The 20,083-nt window shown below is 38.6% G+C and overlaps 3 protein-coding genes across 7 annotated transcripts; all 3 read left to right on the top strand.

Annotated features, from left to right (window-relative positions):
• Positions 1-77: 77 nt before the first annotated feature.
• On the top strand, positions 78-905 carry LOC116618158 (glutenin, low molecular weight subunit-like). The gene has a single exon (XM_032381553.1). It carries the CDS (start codon positions 78-80, stop codon positions 903-905), a length of 828 nt encoding a protein of 275 aa, XP_032237444.1.
• Positions 906-3,217: 2,312 nt separating this feature from the next.
• LOC5512203 lies at positions 3,218-14,078 on the top strand. 5 transcript variants are annotated; one of them, XM_048733739.1, is made up of 12 exons: positions 3,218-3,351; positions 5,495-5,554; positions 5,746-6,425; positions 6,519-6,781; positions 7,096-7,292; positions 7,533-7,634; positions 7,855-7,890; positions 11,797-11,846; positions 11,945-12,284; positions 12,374-12,444; positions 12,548-12,673; positions 13,649-14,078. In XM_048733739.1, the coding sequence occupies exons 1-12, from the start codon at positions 3,327-3,329 to the stop codon at positions 13,697-13,699; spliced, it is 2,001 nt and encodes a 666-aa protein (XP_048589696.1). In that variant the 5' UTR covers positions 3,218-3,326; the 3' UTR covers positions 13,700-14,078. The 5 variants fall into 5 exon arrangements, 4 of the variants coding, with proteins under 4 accessions (XP_048589696.1, XP_048589694.1, XP_048589695.1 ...); XM_048733737.1 differs by having other exon boundaries at positions 5,722-6,425; positions 13,649-13,991; XM_048733738.1 differs by lacking the exon at positions 3,218-3,351 and adding an exon at positions 4,546-4,746.
• Positions 14,079-15,978: 1,900 nt separating this feature from the next.
• On the top strand, positions 15,979-19,024 carry LOC5512172 (60S ribosomal protein L31). The gene is made up of 5 exons (XM_001632499.3): positions 15,979-16,066; positions 16,190-16,287; positions 17,634-17,759; positions 18,425-18,537; positions 18,955-19,024. The coding sequence occupies exons 2-5, from the start codon at positions 16,190-16,192 to the stop codon at positions 18,987-18,989; spliced, it is 372 nt and encodes a 123-aa protein (XP_001632549.1). The 5' UTR covers positions 15,979-16,066; the 3' UTR covers positions 18,990-19,024.
• The last annotated feature ends 1,059 nt before the right edge of the window (positions 19,025-20,083 follow it).

The following is a 20,083-nucleotide window of genomic DNA, read 5'->3' as shown; positions in this document are numbered from 1 at the left end:
TTCAGATCACGTGAACAGCTATCGTGGCTTCTCGGTGACGAGCAATATCAGATCGCAAGCCGACAAGGATCCCAAAAATGCACAATCTTCAAGATCATCAGCTTTTTAGACTTAGTGCTTGCCGCCAGTCTCTAACTTTAGGGCATTCGCAACATCAACCACAAGCAAGATTCAGTTATAATCAACAAGCAACGACAGCGTTTCCTAATCACCCTCAAGGAACTTGCTTTACACAGCCGCATGCAGTGAACTTCCAACAACAAGAACATGCGATAGGATATACTTTGCCAGGCCAATTAGCCAGATTCCCACAACCTGTATTCAAGGAACTAGAACAAGCAGTGGATTTCCAGCAACAATTTTATCAAACAGGAACCGTACTGCAACATGAAGTAGCAGGTTTTTTAGGGAGATTCGAGATGGAAGAACAAGCCGCAAGATTCAAGCAGCAAGGACAAGCCGCAAGATTTATACAGCAAGAACAAGGCGCAAGATTTATACAGCAAGAACAAGCCCCAAGATTTATACAGCAAGAACAAGGCGCAAGATTTAAGCAGCAAGAACAAGGCGCAAGATTTATACAGCAAGAACATGGCACAAGATTTATACAGCAAGAACAAGGCGCAAGATTGAAGCAGCAAGAACAAGCCGCAAGACTTAAGCAGCAAGAACAAGGCGCAAGATTCAAGCAGCAAGAACAAGCCCCAAGACTTAAGCAACATTACGCGGTACAAGACCCAACATTTGAAACCTTCAGTAGGGAACATCCCCCGTCAATCTTCCACCCTCCTATCCTCTCCCCTCCTCCGTGCGCGGACCCCTCGATGCACTACCACCAGTACGACAGTGTCGAGTATGCCATCAGTATTCTCGAGAACATGTCCAAGCATTCACGTGAGTATTGAACAGATCAATGATTAAATTACAAAATACCAATGAAGAATGGAGGTATGAGTTTGAATGACTTCCACCCTCCTATCCTCTCCCCTCCTCCGTGCGCGGACCCCTCGATGCACTACCACCAGTACGACAGTGTCGAGTATGCCATCAGTATTCTCGAGAACATGTCCAAGCATTCACGTGAGTATTTAACAGATCAATGATTAAATTACAAAATACCAATGTAGAATGGAGGTATGAGTTTGAATCACTTTAGCAATCTCGAGTGTTCAGCGTGTAATCCAACATCATCACGCCACAATCTGAACGGGTATCTTGACTAGATAATCGTTATACAAGATCGTGGTCATAATCGTATCGGAGATCGCTAGGCGTGCGAAGAGCCACTAGTTTTCGATTGCTTCATGTCTCCTTGTTCCTAAAAACATATGTTTACGAAGGGTGGTGAAGGGTGGTGCTAATGTGAGAAACTCAGGCTCTGAGTTATCAGTTACACGTCAGATCTACGTGGCTTTATCTCTTTTTTTTTTCAGCATCGAATATTTGAATATCTAAAATCATTAAATATCCACGCCGGTTTAGTAATACAGTAAAAGACCAGCGTATAACAGGCGCGCACCACCCTCTTGGCGGCCAAAATTAAGGAATCTTTAAAAACTATGCCTTTTCCATGTGATACCTATGACTGCGCAGCCCCCACCCTCCCCCCCCCCCCCCCCCCCCCCCCCAGCCAGTCCTGAGTACGCGCCTGGATAAGAATATAAAGATTAAAAACATACTAGATGACTGCGCAGCCCCCACCCCCCCCCCCCCCCCCCCCCCACCCCGCCAGTCCTGAGTACGCGCCTGGATAAGAATATAAAGATTAAAAACATACTAGAAAATAATTTGCGGTTGTGAAAGAGATTCATAAATGTTTGGTGTATTGTATGCTGTAAAAAGACATATAACAAATATGCAAAATTCATTACTTCAAATAACTATGGCGACACCAAGCAAAGCTCCATATAACTATGGCGACACCAAGCAAAGCTGCCCAACTAATGCACCCTAGCCGATATTACTTTGCATGCATGTGAGCATGTTTAGCATATAAGACTTACCAAACACTATTCGACTCTAGAGGGACGTATACCAGTGTTTATAATATGAGGAGCAAATGCGAGAACCTCCCTTTTGTTTTATATGAAAGATTTATTTCAAAATTAACGCATCAAATAGGACAAATGACATCTTCTTAAGTGTTGCCTCTTAAGAAGATGTTCCGCATGAAAAGAAAGTATTTGTACTAAGTCTGACGTGCCAGGTCGTAAAGGGGTGCGATAGATACAATATCGTTTACATTATACGTCGTTATACGTTTTATATTGGACAGAGGTTCACGGTTAGCAGATTGAAGGCCTGGTCTCTGAACGTCCCAAATATGGTATGAAATTTCGTAAATTGCCATTGTTTTCTGTCATTTGTTTATCACCTTCCCTCCCCCCCCCTCAATAAGAGCACCAATCACTTACAGGGGGGGGAGATTGGGTTTTGCGGTATTGGCCCTTTTTGTTCAAGATTGCGGTAAAAGAGCAAAGAACATGCTGTGATGCGGTATTTCAAAACACTGCGAGATACTATATTTTGCTTTTTAAACGGCGCTATTGCCGTAAATAATAAATTAAAATATTGCGGTGTTACGGTTTTAATTAGTCCTGCGTTGCGCGGGATTTGCCCTTGGTACGGGATGACCTAGCGGGAAACCTAGAAATGTAAGGGTGTCGCGCGTATGCTTTTCAAAACCTCGTCCGTATGTGCGGTATGCGATGTTTCGATTTTTTTCTGCGGTATTGCGGTATTTTCGTAAATTTTGTGCGGTATTGCGGTAGTTAGACCCCCCTCCCAATGTGCCCCCCTTTCATATTTGGTCAATTAATTTGTGGCGAAACATAATGCGATCATTTACAAAGAAAAGCTTAGAAATGATTTGTTCCTGAAATGACACTGAATTATTTCGATTGACAGCCGCAAACGTTGAAAGACGCATTTCCTGTTTATGATCATATTTCAGTCGAAATTTTATGTAAATTCCATGGCTAAAGCGTAAATCTAGCTTCAATGTAAAAAAAAACCTCTTTGTCGAAATAAACCAACATAATTGACAACTAGAAAGAGCAGACGAGTTTTGTTTTGATATTACGCCTCCGCGTCTATTTTTAGTTGGAGTTATGACGACATTTTATCAATTTGGCACTCGGTCCCATATTAGGTAGAGTATGACATCACTATTCACCAATCACAATACGGATACATATAACCATATAAAGGATCGAAAAACCGGTTTTACAGGTTTTTAGCAACAGGATTTCAAAGCGGCCATATTGGTTTTAGAAGAAGCAAAGAAACTTGTTTGACTGGTCTCCCGAGCTGCAAATATCAGCAGAATGCTAGCCACAGACAAATGTTTTGGTGAGTTCGAGCATAACGGTAGTTCAACGAAGTAGATATTCTCGATTTTTTAGTATCTTTAGCGATTAAATCGACGGCTTTCGTTTCGCATATTCAAAGCACAAGAGTCATTTCGTGACCCTTCTACTGCTCGAATTATTTCTGCGGGAGAGTCCAAAAACCTTTAAAAACAACGTGCATCGCAAAAACACGAAGTGATTCGAGTTTTCTGCTTATAAGATCTAACATCTTGCAAGAATATCACTAAGAATAAGGACATTTTTTTCACTTTATGTTTAACGAAATTGCTTAAAGCGCGCCGCGGTCGGACTGGAATTTGCATGTCTGATGCCTGACACATTTAGCAACACAAGCAGACATGTCCTAGGGGATTAAAAACGCTTTTGAATTTAAACAATCGAGAGTGCATTCATTCAAAGTCTAACCCTGAATAAAGGGAATATTGCAAAAAATATTCGGATACGATATCTTCGACCGTTGATTTTATGTTTCAATCGAGAGAAAGCAGATACTCGTTCGACGTAAGCGATCCTTTTACCCCAGGGCGCGAGTTGATTGTCGGTGGCTCGCAAATTGAGATGCAGTTGCAAAACAAACACAATATCTTGACTTAATATATGTAGCAACCCAGTGGCTCAATTTTGTTTTGCATTCTTGAATAGAAGAATCTCGCTCGCTCCTTATTTGGCTTATATTTTTGTGAAGTTCTTGCCCGTCGTCTATTTGCATTATGTCTCAGTGGGGCGACTCTAGTCTCGAACTCTCTCTTACATGACTGACAACAATCCTAAAAGCCATGAACGAGTAATTTGTTTTATTTTATGTTGATGGTCAAGGAATATAATTAAAGCAAGCTTGAATTACTTACAAAACTCGTTTTAAACGACCCTTTTTTATCGCACGTACGTTATACAACTTGTGTCTGAATGGTGGTTTATTCCCAGCGCTATCCGTTTGCTTTCAAGGTTTCGTATTGAAGACCCTTATTTTTACTATTTCGACTCTGCTTGTCTTTGTTTTATATTTTGACGTCTTCGTAGACAGGGATTTCTCGAACCAAATTTTACCGCCAACATTTTCTGTTGTCAGTTTGCGAGATTCGTGGTGACGCGGAGTGACGTTTCAGAGTTGGCCAATCAGGTTTGGCGCAGTGTCTATAGTGTCCCTTGATCCAATGCGGTCACTCATTGTCTCGGCAAACCTCAGAGAAGAAGGTTGTTCAAGGTTGTTACGAAGTGCGCCAAATATTTGACAATTCAGTGCGAGCTTTCGCTTTTTAACGCTATTCAGGGATATTACGTCGCTTTTTAACTTCTTGGTAATAATTTCTTGCTATTCTGTGAGTTTCTGAGTCGGTTTTATCCATGGAAAGTGAAGATACAGAAACGTTTACAGGTAATGGCGGAGTTCAGACTCGCAAATGTTTCAAGTGCAAACTGTCGACATTTACAAGTATAGTTTCGGCTTTCACCAAATGGAAGGGTCGTATAAAACACTGTTTAATGTGTAGGAATCGTCATATATCTTACAAAGTAGTATTTACATCTTTCATCTACTTGTAGTTTCGCTCGCTATTAAAGCATGATGTCGAGTGAAATTCAATCCGATATCTGTCTGAATTTGTTTCGGTAAAAAAACATGACTGCATCTAATAAGGCGAAAATAGCTCGCAATCTTTTTTTTTTTCTCGAACTATAGCGTATGCTTGCGATATGTTATTTGCTTTTACGCTGAGCCTTGATTACTGTTTCTTTCGGCGTACGGCCTTCTTTCTGACAAACACCGCAAAATCGATCATCCACGACCCGTCTAATAACTTATAAGTAATTCTTCTTTTTATATTTTACCATCAACGTGTTACAAGAGAACGTACAGTAAACAACCTTTGCATAAGTACGATATAGTTTTTTTCGTTTTTTTGTACGACGCGAATAACTTGATAATAATTTGCACTTATCTGTCGTGTGCTTTGCGTCAACTGCGGTGCCAAAGCTTTTATTTCCGAGTGACGTTATCTAGAAAATCAAAATTTAGTACATATATTTACTATAAATGTAGCGTCTTTTTGATGAAACCAAATATAGAAGGAAAGTATTCGAAAACTGTTCCAAATTTTAACCTTTGCCCCTTTCTATTTTCTCAGATCCTGGACTGAAGGATCAGTGTTTGCTTTCAGTTTTTGAGGATCCAAATCCGTCAAACGGTAAGCTTTATAATGTGTCTATACTTAAATGTTTCTAGTTGATTTGCTAAGCCCAACCTCAGGCAAAAACTTTAATCCAAACGGAACAAGGTAAGTAAAAATTTGCATGTAATGACATACATAAACAATTTCTAATACTATTTTTCTCCCGTATTTTCGGTTCGTAGAATTCCCTGATGGTTTAATTGCAGAGATGACAAGCATGGATAAAGATGATTTTGAATCCCTGCTTCTTGGCACTAGTGTCGCACCTACTACATCAACATCACTTGTGCCACCCCTAGATGTGGTATGTCATGCTGATAATGCCCTTGTATCTTCCCTGATGTCAGATTGCGACCAGGCTATGTCGCCTGTGGAATCAGCTTTTGCCACCAGTGTCTCTACCACCCCTACCATGTCTCCATCACCGTTTTCCTATTCTCCGTCTTCTGAGTCGGGCTATGAGGATGATTGCGAGCAGGATGGTGGTATTTCGCGCCAGGCAAATGCGTGGATGGAGTGTGATGATACACCTGCACTTGCAGATTTGCTAAAAAACAACACAGCTTTTCTGCCAGAGGCAAAAACTAGCCAGCAAGAGTCGACTATCCAAAGAGCCTGCGAAGAGCTCCAGAAGCTGATTGCATCAACATGCAATTCAACTGTCCAGATGCCAGCAACTGTTGCTTCAGTATCTACACAGGCTGCATCCCCAACACTGCCATCATATACCCAGAATGGCTTGGTGTCTGCTCCTCTGTCTACAACAATTGGTTTAGCAACAACATCTGACCCCATGGACATAACAAGAAATCATTTGAGTGTGCCGTCTGCTGATAAGACAGCAATTTGTGAACCCAAGCTTGTATTACTGGAGGAACCAGAAGAGGTGATGAGAACTTTCCATTGTTAAGATTGTAATTTATTGCAGTGTACCCATAGTGCTTGGGATTGTTAAATTCTGTTATTTTTTTTTTTTCAGAATTACCGTGCTCGTTACGAAAGTGAAGGCTGCCGAGGGCCAATCCACGGCAGTAGTGACAACACTTTTCCCACAGTAAAGGTACTGGGCTACTCTGGCTCTGTCTGGATAACTGTGCACCTGGTGACAAGCTCAGGCCAGCCACACTACCATTCCATCCATGGACCAGGTTCTACCAAGGTCCCATGCAAGGAGTTCTTGTTACCTGGTGAAATTCCTGCTGTGCAAGTGCTTGTCGAACCAGATTGCGATATGACTGCTATGTAAGTGTGATTTCCGCAATATGTATATTACATGCCAAATTCCCTCTCATTTCACCCTTTCAAGAAATGATTTATTGTTTGTCTTTGTTCCTTTTTGTGTGATGTAGTAACACTTATCAGTAAAGAATTGATAGAAACCAATGTACACATAAACCTAATGTACTGAAAAAAGTTGACATAAATCAGTGATGACAGGGAATCCTTTTTTTTATTTATTACGTTTTTAGCTGTCATTTTTTTTTATACAAATGTTTGTTCTTCCAAAAAATTCTGTTTTAAACTGCTGTTTGTTGACATTATTTGCTTGTGTCCAGTCTCGACTCTCTGAGTATCAGGAGATTAAGGAACTGGGAAGGGGACAAAGAATTAAAAAAGAGAGGAATTGACCCAAGGACATGGAAGAAGGAGAGAAAAGAAGCAAGGCTTCTGTTTCAGGCAGATATCCCTGCCAAAGATGGTCTTCCCGAGATGAAGCTATCTTGTAAATCCAGAATATTCCAGTGCAGTTCGTGTAAGTGTAGTATTTTTCTTTGTCAATGGAGTTAATTTCTGTTCCCATTATCACCTTTTCTAGACCCCAATTTAGCCTTGGGGTCTAAAAAAGGTGATAATGTTTTTTAAGTTTTTTAATGAAAATAAAAATATTGTTTCTGCCTATGAGTGCTAAAATTCTATAAAATTTTTATAGCTTTTTTTTATTTCAATCGCTCTGTTGTTGTAAGCTGATCATCTTTTTATACCTGTTTTTTAGCTGGTGCCACTGGTAACCCTGAGATCTGGTGGACCAGTCGAACAGAGGGTTGTGTAGAGGGTGGAGAAGAGTTGGGTCTTATTGGCAAGAAATTCCCCACAGGTGAGGATGACAATAAATAGTTATAATAGTTTAATTACTTATACATCAACTGCATTCTATTAGTATTTTACCATGTATAAATTATTGATTAAACTTGTGTGTTGATAAAACACATAATGTATTTTGTCTATAATTAGAAAGTCCCTTGAATGTAATTGAAATCCCCTATCCTTTTTATGGTATTTCATTTCCTTATTATTTTTTCAATTTCTCTTTTAAGGTTTCAAAGTCCGATTCTCTGCCAATCTCCCTAGCGGTAAGTACCACACAACCATGTTCTCTTGCCGACTTGATTGTGATTGCATTTTTGCCAACATCAGAAGTCTAGCAGTCTGGCTAACTTGTGCCTTATTTCTATGAGCCTGAAAGCACTTGCTAAATTGAATATTTGTGTGTTTGGATTGGTGGAGGATAATGTGGCTAGCATGGCAGGTGAAGGCAGACTGTTAGACTCTGTTCTGTGGCTTTTTCTTTTGTTTTTTCATTTTTTTCTCAGTAACTAGCAGAACCATGGCATTGAAAAAAATATCCAAAGTTCTCATTCATAAGAATTGTGCTGCTTATTTGATTTTTTTTGTCATTATAATATTTGCATATTGAAAAAGACTTCTCAGACTTCAATTTCCTTTGTTGTCTTTATTTGTCTCTCCTGCCATGGCTCTTGCTAGAAATGATTTATTTTTATGTTTTCGTCACTACCATGCCTCTTTCAGTGCTTTCGTCTTTTTGTATAAAAATGGCATCTTTTTAAATTGCTTTTTGTTGGCAAAATCCCTTATCCATTTAGCAGTTTTTTGTACATAGCAATTTCTATGTTCTGAATTTCGGATATCACCCAGCTGCTGTCTTCTAGCTCTTTTTTATATTCTATATTTATTTGAAGCCTTTTATTTGATATTTTAAAATTGTTCTGTGTTAACAACATTCAAACATTCAGAAGGCTGCAAAACAATATATATATATATATAGGATATCTACCCTGAAGCTCTTGTTTTTGTTTTTTCTTTTTATATAAGAGGCATGGTAGACAATTGTGTTTTTATGAGTACTGGAAGAGTTGTGTCTTGTATTACAATATAGTGAGTGCATATTGCAATAAACATGCAAAAGAATGGCAAAGATTTGGCTGTCTTTTTGAGTAGTTAGACTTTTAGGGGCTTCTCGTTTCAGGACAACATGATGTAATACAAGATGCAACCCTTTAGTACGTGGGGGTCTGTACCACAAGGGAATCATGTGTTGATTGGTGCGGGTGCGGGTGGGGGAGATGTTAACATTCCTTGCAGTTGCACTTCCAGCCTTGGCACTGCATTGAGACCACAAAGGACTTTGCTCACATATTAAACCTAATCTGTTTATTCAAGATCTCGGTAATCTCAAGATCTCAGTTAAGGCTTTCTGGTGTCCAATCAATTGCTTTGCACATAAATTTATCTATTGATGTCGGTTTTTGAAAATGGGGCTGATAGAATGGTTATTCATGATTCATAAGATTGATATGAATCACTGTTTTACTCTATTTTGTGGTTTTTTCTGTTTGCTGTTCAATGTATTGTGGTTGGCTAAAATCTTCAAGCATAATTCTGTCAGTCCCAAATAAAGCTTTAATTCCTAAAATTTAGGTTATTGGTTTCTTTGCTTTCTCTTGATTGATTTGCTTTTATTCATTGAAATTATAAATAGTTTTAAGAGTGTTTGTGTTTCTTGTTGATACATTATACTTGAGGGCATTGAAAAAAATTTTTTTATGTAAATTGATAGGCAGAGATTAAGGTAATTCCCTTGAATTGCACTACGCACCCCTTCTGCGCATAGTGGCGCACACAATTATTAAGTGCGCGTGCGCAACAGTTGTACAAGAAAACAAAGCTAAAGGCACGCGTTTTTTACTTAAAAATGCTTTGACAGAAAAACGAAGTTGGTTACCCCCATTTTTATTTGCTGAAATAGTTAATTAAATGATATACTGAAAGAAGAAAAAAAGTTGGGTTGTAGAAGTTTTAATGTCTTTAAGTGCAATCTCTTAAAATGTAATTTGTTTTGAACATTAGCTACTATGGGTTATTGTTAAGGGATCGGATTTTGGCAGCTCGACAAACAGAACTTAATTTTCTAAAGACTATAGGCACTTTTTGAAAACTAAAGGGTTGGGATTTTTCCTCGCGCGATCAGTAAAAACGTGCCAACTCTACGCCCCTCTGTTGTGAAAATGAGGTCGGCACCCCCATTTTTTTTATTACATTTTTTGAAAGCCCTTCAATATTGTTTATGCCAAGTTTTAAGAAATTCTGGGTTGTAGAACTATTTCAAGGGAATTACCTTAAGAGCTGTAGTAGTCAAATACTAACCAACATTGTATAGTGTGAGTGTAAGATGCATGTAAACTTTAACCACTGTGACATAAAAATTCTAATGAAAATATTCATTTGCCCTAAAAAAGATATAGGTTTTTTTCTGATTTAATGTGTGAGCAAGTCTTGTGGGTGAACTGCCATCTAGGGATTCATTAATCACCTGTTCTTTACCCGGTGGAAGACAAATTCAGTATGAATTTAAACACCACAACAGTGAGACAAAGTTTGTCTTTTAATCATGAATTGGCTGCATTGCTGTTTATCTTCCAGGCATTAGAGCTGTGATATGGGAATGGGAATGGATGTGGAAAAGAAACAAAATATACATATATTTCATCGTTTACCACAAAGAAACAAGACAAAACAAAAAACAATATATTTTTGTTAATGTTTGGCTACATTCTTGTTCCTACGCAGATCTTTGCCTAAGATTTCAGCAATGATTTTAACTGTAATAATTGCTGTAATTACAATGTCACAGATGCCCATTTATCCTTTGCGTATGGCATCTGCGACCTTGGTCTATACTGTCAATAAGCGTCAATTTGCCATGTTCACGTATTCACTTCTGTGCTAAAACTATTAGTTTGTTTCGATTTAAGTGGCAGCAAGGTATGCCTAGATTTGAATAAGTAATGGAGAAAGGGATGTGTATATTTGGCATTTTCTAAAACTTTTGCATTTTGTAAAGTGATCTGGTGATTCAAGTCCTTTCTCAAAGACTAACTTGACAGTATAAGTGTTGCAGTACTTTAATAGTGATAGAAGGGTGTGGTGGGGTGGGGGTGCTGATGGAGGTGTCTGGGGCAGGGCAGCCTTGCTTGGGATGCATGATTCCAATGGCATTGATTGAGGCACATTTTGGTGAAGCATTTTATGAAAAAAGAAGAGATGCCTTGTCATTCCCACTGGACTACTGCTATTACTGCTGTCATGTGTGTGAAGTGTCAGGCAAATAATGTTTAGGCTTAAATGCATGCATTTTGGTTGACAAAAGGTTGGAGTGATTTATAACTAGAAATGCGGGAAAAGTGAGGTGAGAGTGCCCGGGGATGGTTAGCGGCTCCCTTGGTAATATGAAAATAATAAAATGTGTGGATTTTTAGTCTTATAGTTTACCCATTTCCTAAATTTCCTATACTATTTGGCTTTTGGGCATGATGTGGGAAGTTGCAGTAAATTTGATTGTTTTTGTTGGAAAGCAGGTGGTGTTAGACTTCACAAGTGGAGGGAGTTTGCATGTGATTGTTTGTGATGTGTTTACAGCAATGTAAAATAAAGCACCTATCATCACATTACAGGGTTGCAACTGCAAATTTAGACCATGTGAGGGCTTAAATTTTGTTCATTTTATCTTCGATTCTTCACTAAATTTCTGGTATTATGTCATTTTTGGATTGCAAAATAAGAGTTTTTTTTTCCTCCAAAACACCCATGATTATTTTTGTTTACTGGGGATCCATGTGAAAGGAGCAATAGCGAGATGGTTGCAGTTGCAATCTACTATAGCAAACATACATACACTGTACGTTGTTGATTACTGCCATCCCATGCACAGGCTATACAGGAGTTCATGCAGGATGTCACAATTCTTGTCTCAGTGCACTTTTGGCCTCTTCCAAAACACTGTTACATCCAGCATGATTCCTGCATGGGACAACTTCTATTGACAATTGCTTTCAGGGTGGGAGAGGGTGGCCTTGGTTTTTCTTCTTGGTCTGTCAATGTGAAGTTGATCCATTTGGTAAGGGAAAGTTTTAGACAAATTAGGCATTATTTTGAAAGCCCAAATGTTTTTGTCCCTACAGGCAAGGTTTGGGAGGCTCTTGTTGATTGCGATAAGAATAAGTCACACCAGGTAAGAAAGTGCCTTTTTTCAATTTTAAGTCTGTTGATTTGGTGATCTACATAAGCATATTCAAGAAAATAGAGACTAATTGCTTGTTTTCTTTTTAGGGTGCTGGAGTTATATGTACTCCTCCCTTCTTTGACCTCAACATCATGTCACCTATGAGAGTAAACCTGGAGGTTCTTAGTACCAGTAAGAATGCAAAGTGCAGTGACCCAGTTGAATTTACTTATCAGCCACGACCACATAACTCTGCAATTGCAAATGTGTCAGCTTGCCTATCCACTCCTGGACAGGATTCCATTGCACAGGGGGGATTTGTTACTGCACTTCAGGGGGGGACAACCATTACAACTCTTCCATCTTGCAGCAAATTAATCAACTGCACAGCTACACCTATGCAGCCTTGTGTCGTACCTGCGCAAACCAAAGAAAGCGATGAAACTGGTAAGATGATGCCCTCTTGCTTGCCTTGAAAGTGTGTTATGTGATATGGTTATTGTATTTTTTTGTTTAATTTTTTTGTGTCGTCTTAGATTGGCAAAGAATCATCGTTCAATTAAAAGAACTTCACCAAAAAGGGGAAATCACAACTCAAAACATCAAGGTATGGTCCAAACTATTTCCACACTTTTCAAAGGTTCTACCCCTTAGTGAATTGATTTTCTAAGTACTTACAGATCATATCCTTGATTGACTGTTTTTCTTAGGATCTTTGTGTGTGCATACAAAACAAGGACCTGTTGTTGTTACAAGCCTTTCGCTCAGCCAAAAATGCAGGTACGATCGAGGAGTGCCAGCTCAAGTTCAAGCAGTACCTCTCGCATTTGTTGGAAGTATGTAAATAATTTTATGGTAATATACAAATAATGAAGAGATGTCAATTATTATTCTCCTCACAGTGTAGCCCTTACATTACTAAACTGACCATTCAATTCCCTGGTTTTTCAGTAATATAAATTGTGACAGACAAAAAAATGTTATAACCTTCCCTGATTACATTAATTATTTCATTTATATTCATTATACTTTCAAGGCATTTAATAAAATTGGGGCTACACTGGGTTAATATGATTGTAAATTATTTTTATTTTAAACATAGTAGAAATAATTTAAGGGCCCATTTTGTTTGGCCTTGAATTACTTTTAGTATGTTTTAATACATTTTGGTACCAGAAAAGATGTAAAAAAAAAAAAGACATAGAAACAAAAATTATGACATTGTTAATCTTTGTAGATTATTCCGGCAAATTGCTGTGAATCTGTTCACAGTCTCAAAAGAGTGTAGTAAAAGTTTTGTACAGGAAGACATTTTTGAATTCGGCATAGAGTGGTTTTCATTAACCCGTGAAATAAAGTGTGATAGTCAAAGTGTAATAGTCAGGAAAACACAAAAGATGACAATGGAATTAGATTGCAATGAAGCGTAATACGCTAAAGTGTAGTTCACGGGTTAATGAAAATCACTCCAAAGCCGTACTAGCACCCTTAGATGTCCTGCACGGTTCATGTCACTGTATAACACAGTGCATGTAATACCCTTTGTGTAACTTGCATGGAATATGGAACATGCATGTGACACCATGTGTGTAACACCACCATGTGTGTATCGCTTTGTGAAGGGGCTTTGCAGTTGAAGTCAGGGGGCTATTTACCTTGTACAAATTGCATGTTATCGCCTCACAACTCCCGTATTGGAATGTGTACTTGTGAGGCAAGGAAAGTTCAAAGGTTGGGACTGCAAAAGCTCCCCTAAATTTACCTCTTTGAAAAGATCAACCCTTATCACCTCTTTTTTGTGGTGTTCTTAGGCCTTTGTGGTTCATCAGCCTTGTACATTAATAATGCATGGTAGTAAGTAATGTACTTTCAAGAAGCTTCTTATGTGACATCGTTAGAACACAAAAATATTCATGTACCCGAATTAACTTCTTGTGAGATCATTTGCTTTGTATATAAGGTAGTGATGGTACCAATTATTGTACATTATTAAAACACTATGTGTTTAAATTAAGTTATAGTAAGTTATTAGAGATAACAAAACTCGAAGAGACTGTCCTATAGCTGAAATACGTGCCCATTACTGAGAGATTATTTATAGATGAGCAGATTGTATTCTAAGATGTACGTCATAAAAATACCATTTTGTGCATATATACCTATGAGTGTTTCTTTTTCAACAGTATGGCAATAAAAATTTGGATGTAATTATTGAAATAAAGAATGAGTTGTTTAACAAAAGTTTGATAGGTATTATCTCCCCCTTATACCAAACCACAGACCTTCCTTGCCGCTTTCTCCCCTCCCATGATCACAGAGGTTCTAACAATGTGGTGTATTATGTTTTAAAATGTGCCGAAAGAGTAGTGGTTTTCAATAGACTAACCTGTGAATTGCACTTTAGCATGTTACTCTTTATTTTGATCTAGTTGTATTAGTACTAAATAAACTAAACAGTATTTCTAGGGTTTTTGAAAACCACTCTAACAAAGTTAGAAAAAAAATACATGTAGCCCAAACAAGACAGAAAAAAGATCATGTGCAACTGAAACTTAATAGGCCGTGTAGTAAGGCGCGATATCGTTCGAAATCCAGGGTTTTTTTAAAATCCCGGACTGACATGGTTTAGAAAATGTTCTTTTAACAAGTGAATTTTAGAAGCCCACTAGCAGGGGGGAACTGGGGACTTTCATAGAAATGAGAATGCGCCGCGCCCCCCAGCCCGTTTTTCGTAGACCCCCAACGCCTAGGGTATACCGTCTGGGGGCCTCACGGGAGGGTTGGGTTATAGGGTTCGCTTTCAAAGGGGATGGCGGCGCGTGCCCGTTTCCGGTAGTATTAAGGGAAGCAAGGGGGGAGTCTAAAACAATAACAGGGTGGCTGGCCCCACTTGTGCTAAAATGGGCCATGCACACGTGTGGCAAGAGGTGCATGGACACTTACTGCTAGGCCTTTCCAGATTGCTCGGCACTATTTTAGCGCAATTTGGGTTTGGGAGCACTATTTTGATCAGAGAGCACTTTTTGGGTAAACAAGTCAACTTCTAGCTTTTTTAACACAAGTTTTTGTTTTGCTTTTTTAACCCTAGATTTTGTTGTCTTATATAGACATTTCTAGTTTCCTTAACTACAAATAATATTATCTCAACTAGGCTAAGACTGTTAAACTGGTGATTTCGACATTTTAATGGGCAGCCTGTGCTTTGGTAACCACAAACATTGGGTAGCCTGTGGAGTTCATTACAATAAATGATGCCTTATCTAGAAGATCTGTCATGTCAAGGTCATGTTTTCCTGTTTTACATCTATTGTAGTTATTTCTCGTTAGGGTTTGACATTATTGACATTGGTGGTGTTTGTAAATGAACATTGTTTTTTAGTAGTATCCAAATAACAAAGGTAAACAAACACAAAAGAGAACAAAGTCATTTATAATACAGTTAGTTGTTATACACTAAAGTGTGATTTACCCGTTCATGGACAACAATATAAGATACTCTAATGCATGTATTTAATAAAAGCAATATTCTTTCTTTTATTCGATTTTTATTTAAAACACAACTCATCATTTTTTTTTTAAATATACGGTAATTTTCTTTTCGCCAATGAGCACTATTTGGGAACTATTTTGATTTTGGAGCACTTCTTGGGTGTTTTTGGGATCACTTTTCTGGCTTTTTTGGAGCACTAGGCGCGGCGGGGCGCGGGTTATTCTCATTTTTATAAAAGTCCCCAGTTCCTCCTCCCCCCCCCCCCCCCCCCCCACACACACACACCCCTAGCACGATACACACATTTGCACCGATAAAGTTTAACTGAGGCAAACCGGCTATGCCACGCTGATAAGTACTAATAAGGGCCAAGAGAGCATGAGATATCTTATGCTCTCTTGTAGGGACTAAACAGCTCTCCTTGGTTGCCGAACATCACGAGTAATAGACTGGCGTCCCGTCCTAGCCCGACTGGTGCCAGTGTGTGTAAAAATGTAATACCCAATGAATTATTAGAAAAAAAGATTACATAAATGATCAATAACAATGATGTATTATTCTGCATCAGGGGCTCATAAGTACTTATGAGCCTCTGTCTGCATCAATCATCGGACTGACGAAAAATTTATGCAAATATGCTTGGCTTCCTGTGGTAGTTTCCTACCGTGAGGGACCTGGTTTTATCCACAATGCCGCGCGCGGGTGCAACTTCTTCCTCTTGCTTGACTTCTCGTTCAAGGTCTGTATTCGAACGTGAAATGTTTCTCTAACAATCCATTCCATCGTATGTCTGTAGACCATTATTTTCAGATTGTATTGACATGATGATAATAAACAATAAATATTCCATTTGACTGTGTAGATGGTGAAGAAGACAGATAAAAAGAAGGGGCGCTCTGCCATCAACGAAGTTGTCACTCGTGAATACACTATTAACCTTCATAAGCGTATCCATGGCATGTAAGTTTCTGGCGATTTTATGCCCCATTCTTCTTAATACGTGCGTTTACTTGTTTTAAACATTATATCGCGTACTCCTTTTCCTCACTTATAGAAAAAAAAGAAGGGTTATACATTGGAAACTGTAAAAAATGCTATAATTTCTAGTGCTGTTCAGTCTGGTATTTTCGAAACGTGTAGTATTCCTGTTAGCTTAATATGCCATCTATCTCTTATTAGAAGAAGGTTTCCTTATCTATATATGCAACTTTTATCAGTGTATAAGAGGTACCAATCTCATTAGATCTTTGTTTGGCCATACTCATGTTAGTATTATTTGTAAAGGCTTTTAGAAGTCTGATCTTAGGCCAATATAGACTAGCAGGGATAAAATGCATAAATAGGTAGCTGTTTAACAAGTTGAGGCACTACTAGATCAAGCTCTCAGCATTTTTCAGCCTGTACTTGTGTTTGTCATTGCTGCTTGTCACTATGAACTTCTTGTTGGGCTATACATTTTAAAGACATTCACCTTGTAATGCACTTGATGAAATACTTGTAAAACCTCTTAATAAAATGCAAGCTCTTAAAGTTCAAGATACCTAAAGATCTGGGATGCGGGCCCATAGCAAGTATAGGTGCAAAAATGTGTAGGGGAGTGTGTCTTAAATTGATTAAATTGAAAGATCATGGACAATGACAAAAGCCAACATTTGTATATTTTGTTTTACAGATCTCAATGCTAATAATTTTGTATCTTTTGTTAATAGGCCTTTACCTCAATGTACCCTTATATAAGACCAGTATTACTAGCATTTAGATAGATTTTATAAGACCAGTATAATAAGGCCTCTTACTTAAATGATTTAGTCAGCTTGCCGATACCGTGATTTGAGAGTATCATTCTCCAGGTTTAGTGGCTTGTAAGACAACATGCTGCTGTAGCTGGCACTCCTAGTACAATAACATGCTGATACTGTGGTGTGTTGTCATGCAAGGCACTAAACCAACATAAGGAGCCTCTGAAACCAGAGCAGCTTGATGAACTCCTTCATTTTTTTCTACACTTTTGTTTTCAACTTAATGAGAATAAGAAAAAAAATTGGTCAAATGACTTCTTGCATAATAATCAATACAACCAGTTATTTCTTTGAGATCTCAGGAAGTGATTTATTAATACCAATCTAATTTTACTGATATCCCCTGGACTATCAAAAAATAAATAAAAATTGCCACAATACAATATGTTTTTTAATATCTCATCTCCTGTTTTTACATAAGAGTGGATCAAGTCTTTTGCTATTTTAGCATAATCTTATATTATATGAAACACTGAATCTCATCATGTACTTGTTTTTTATTGCCAGTGGTTTCAAGAAACGTGCTCCTCGTGCCATCAAGGAGATCCGCAAATTCGCTGAGAAGATGATGGGCACTCCGGATGTTCGTATTGATACCAGACTCAACAAGCATGTGTGGAACCAAGGAATAAGGTACTTCATTTGGAAGCCATGACCCTCTCCCTTTTTCTCGTTGGATGGTGTTAAAGAATGTTTATACAGGGGTTTCATTAAGTTTTAGAGTAAGTGGTCAAAGTGGAAGTTATTTTATTTTATTAGTTCAAAAAAACTTAAATCAACTTATTTTAAAAAGTAGCCGGCACTCAGTTGAGAATAGCTGGCAGTTCTGCCAGCTGCTGGGGCCTTATGAAACCCTGTTTATATAAAGAAAATGTTTTTAACCCACGATGACTCCCTCCCTGTCTTCATTAGGAAGAGTATGAAGGCATGAGAAATCCACTCCTTTGTTGTCATTCATGGATAGAGTGTCACTGCAGAAGTGGAACCCATCTGCTTTTATTTATCCTGATAGTTTCCTCTTTCAACTTTATGCCTGTAAGAAATTGTTCTTATTGTTCACTGTTATGTTTAAAACTGTCATACCTGGAAGTTTTACAGGTCTGTAGCCAAGTGTCAATTACGCATACCCCGAATATTTAGAACTTTGTTTAGTGTTGTAGATATAGATTTAAGTGTCCATCTATTGTCAACTCAATGTGTCCTCTCAGGTTCTGGTCTAGGTCAGGACCTGTTGTTTTTTCTTTGCTAAATCACCATGTTTCAGTGATTGATTTTTTTATTATTATTTTATTTTAAAGGAATGTTCCCTACAGAGTTCGTGTCCGCCTGGCGCGTAAGAGGAACGAAGATGAAGACTCCCCACACAAGCTCTACACCCTCGTCACCTCTGTCGCTGTCTCCACATTCAAAGGTAATTAAGCTTAAACAAGGATCTGCAGTCTAAAAGGCCTGTGGCTGGTCGAAGTGGGCATTCCCATTAGAGCCCTGTAACAATAAGCAAAAAAGCCCCGTAACAATAAGCAAAAATGATAGCGTCAAGTTCAAAATTTGTCTAAAAATCAAGATAGGATCAAATTTAAAATTTGTCTAAAAATGGTTAAAAAAAACTTTCAGTCTTCTGAACAGAGAATAATAAGAATTTTCGCCATTTCTCAGAAATGAGTAAAAGTTACATACTCTATTTACCCTTAATATAAATCAAGCACAAATAATCTCTATCCATAATCATGAGAAATTCATAAACATGAGAAACAGCATTAGCATGGAAAAATAAGACAATTTTGTTTGTTCACTTCAAGTAATGTATTTTTGTCATTTTATCTCTTAGGTCTGCAGACGCAGAAGGTCGAGAGTGAGGAGTAGTGCCCCGACGACTGTCAATAAAATGTATAATTGAACTCTGTAGTGTTTGTTTTTATTTTAATTCAAGTTCATGGTATTCCCAACGTCCTGTGCAAATTGCTGCAGTCTCACGTGCCATTAAGGCATTTAGTTGTTGTGTACAGTGTAGCAGTTACCCGGAAAGGTTCTTTGTCTTGTGGTCAGCATGGCATAGAGGCTGGTGTTGGCAATCTGTAGGGGATACCATATCACTAAATGGGTCATATCAGTGTAGAAATATGTTACGTGGTGTTTACAAAGAGATCGGCCAACAGCCAGCTTTGCTGTTTCATCACTTGATCACAAGGCAAAGAAAATGCGATTGAACGACAGCACCTCGTAGCGTGGTCAGCGTCATCTGTGTGGAGTAGACTCCTTGAACACAGGACCCCCGACAAAAAGTGGAGTGCTTTTTTTCTGGAATTTCTTGAAACAGTATATTCTCGCGTGCGATGTATTGAATTTGACCGAAAGCTAGTAGTATGTAACCACTCCAAACAAACAAAAGGTTTTATGATAAGAACACTAAATCCCGTATTAACAGCGCCAGCATTGTTTGCGAAGTCTCTAAAAAGAAAATACTGGCGAACTTCTCGCCAGCCTAGCCTAGTATGGTGTATTAACACTTGCGCTGGTTGCTTGTACCAACTCTAACGCTATGATACGGCGAGCATCGCTTTGGCACTGAACTTCCCCCTCCCGGGGCATCGAACCCTCCAGAGTCCCGCGCCAGACACCGGCCGATTCTATCACAGATTCGATAGCGATATCACTTCAAAAGAGAACCGCGGTAATGATTTGTAAACATGATACATATTCTTAGCAGAAGCGCACATTGGCGTTATGTCAGCAAGGCTTTTCAACATAAAAAGGTACGTAAAGTGAGACGCACCGGTTTACATGAGTACGTAAAGCGAGGCACCACGGCTCAGTGGTACGGGAACGCGGGGGAAAGAGGTTAAGACCTAGGAAAGACCTAAACCCCGCAGTTAATGGCTTGCCATATGGGAAAACAAGGCTCGCGAAAAATGTCAATAGAATCAATGTGTGTCTTCCTGTGCGTAACTAGCGCTGCT

Source organism: Nematostella vectensis, chromosome 10 (assembly GCF_932526225.1).
Source record: "Nematostella vectensis chromosome 10, jaNemVect1.1, whole genome shotgun sequence".
Taxonomy (NCBI): Eukaryota; Metazoa; Cnidaria; class Anthozoa; order Actiniaria; family Edwardsiidae; genus Nematostella; species Nematostella vectensis.
The sequence above is the reverse complement of the archived record's forward strand: the minus strand, read 5'-3'. Positions and strand labels throughout refer to the sequence as shown.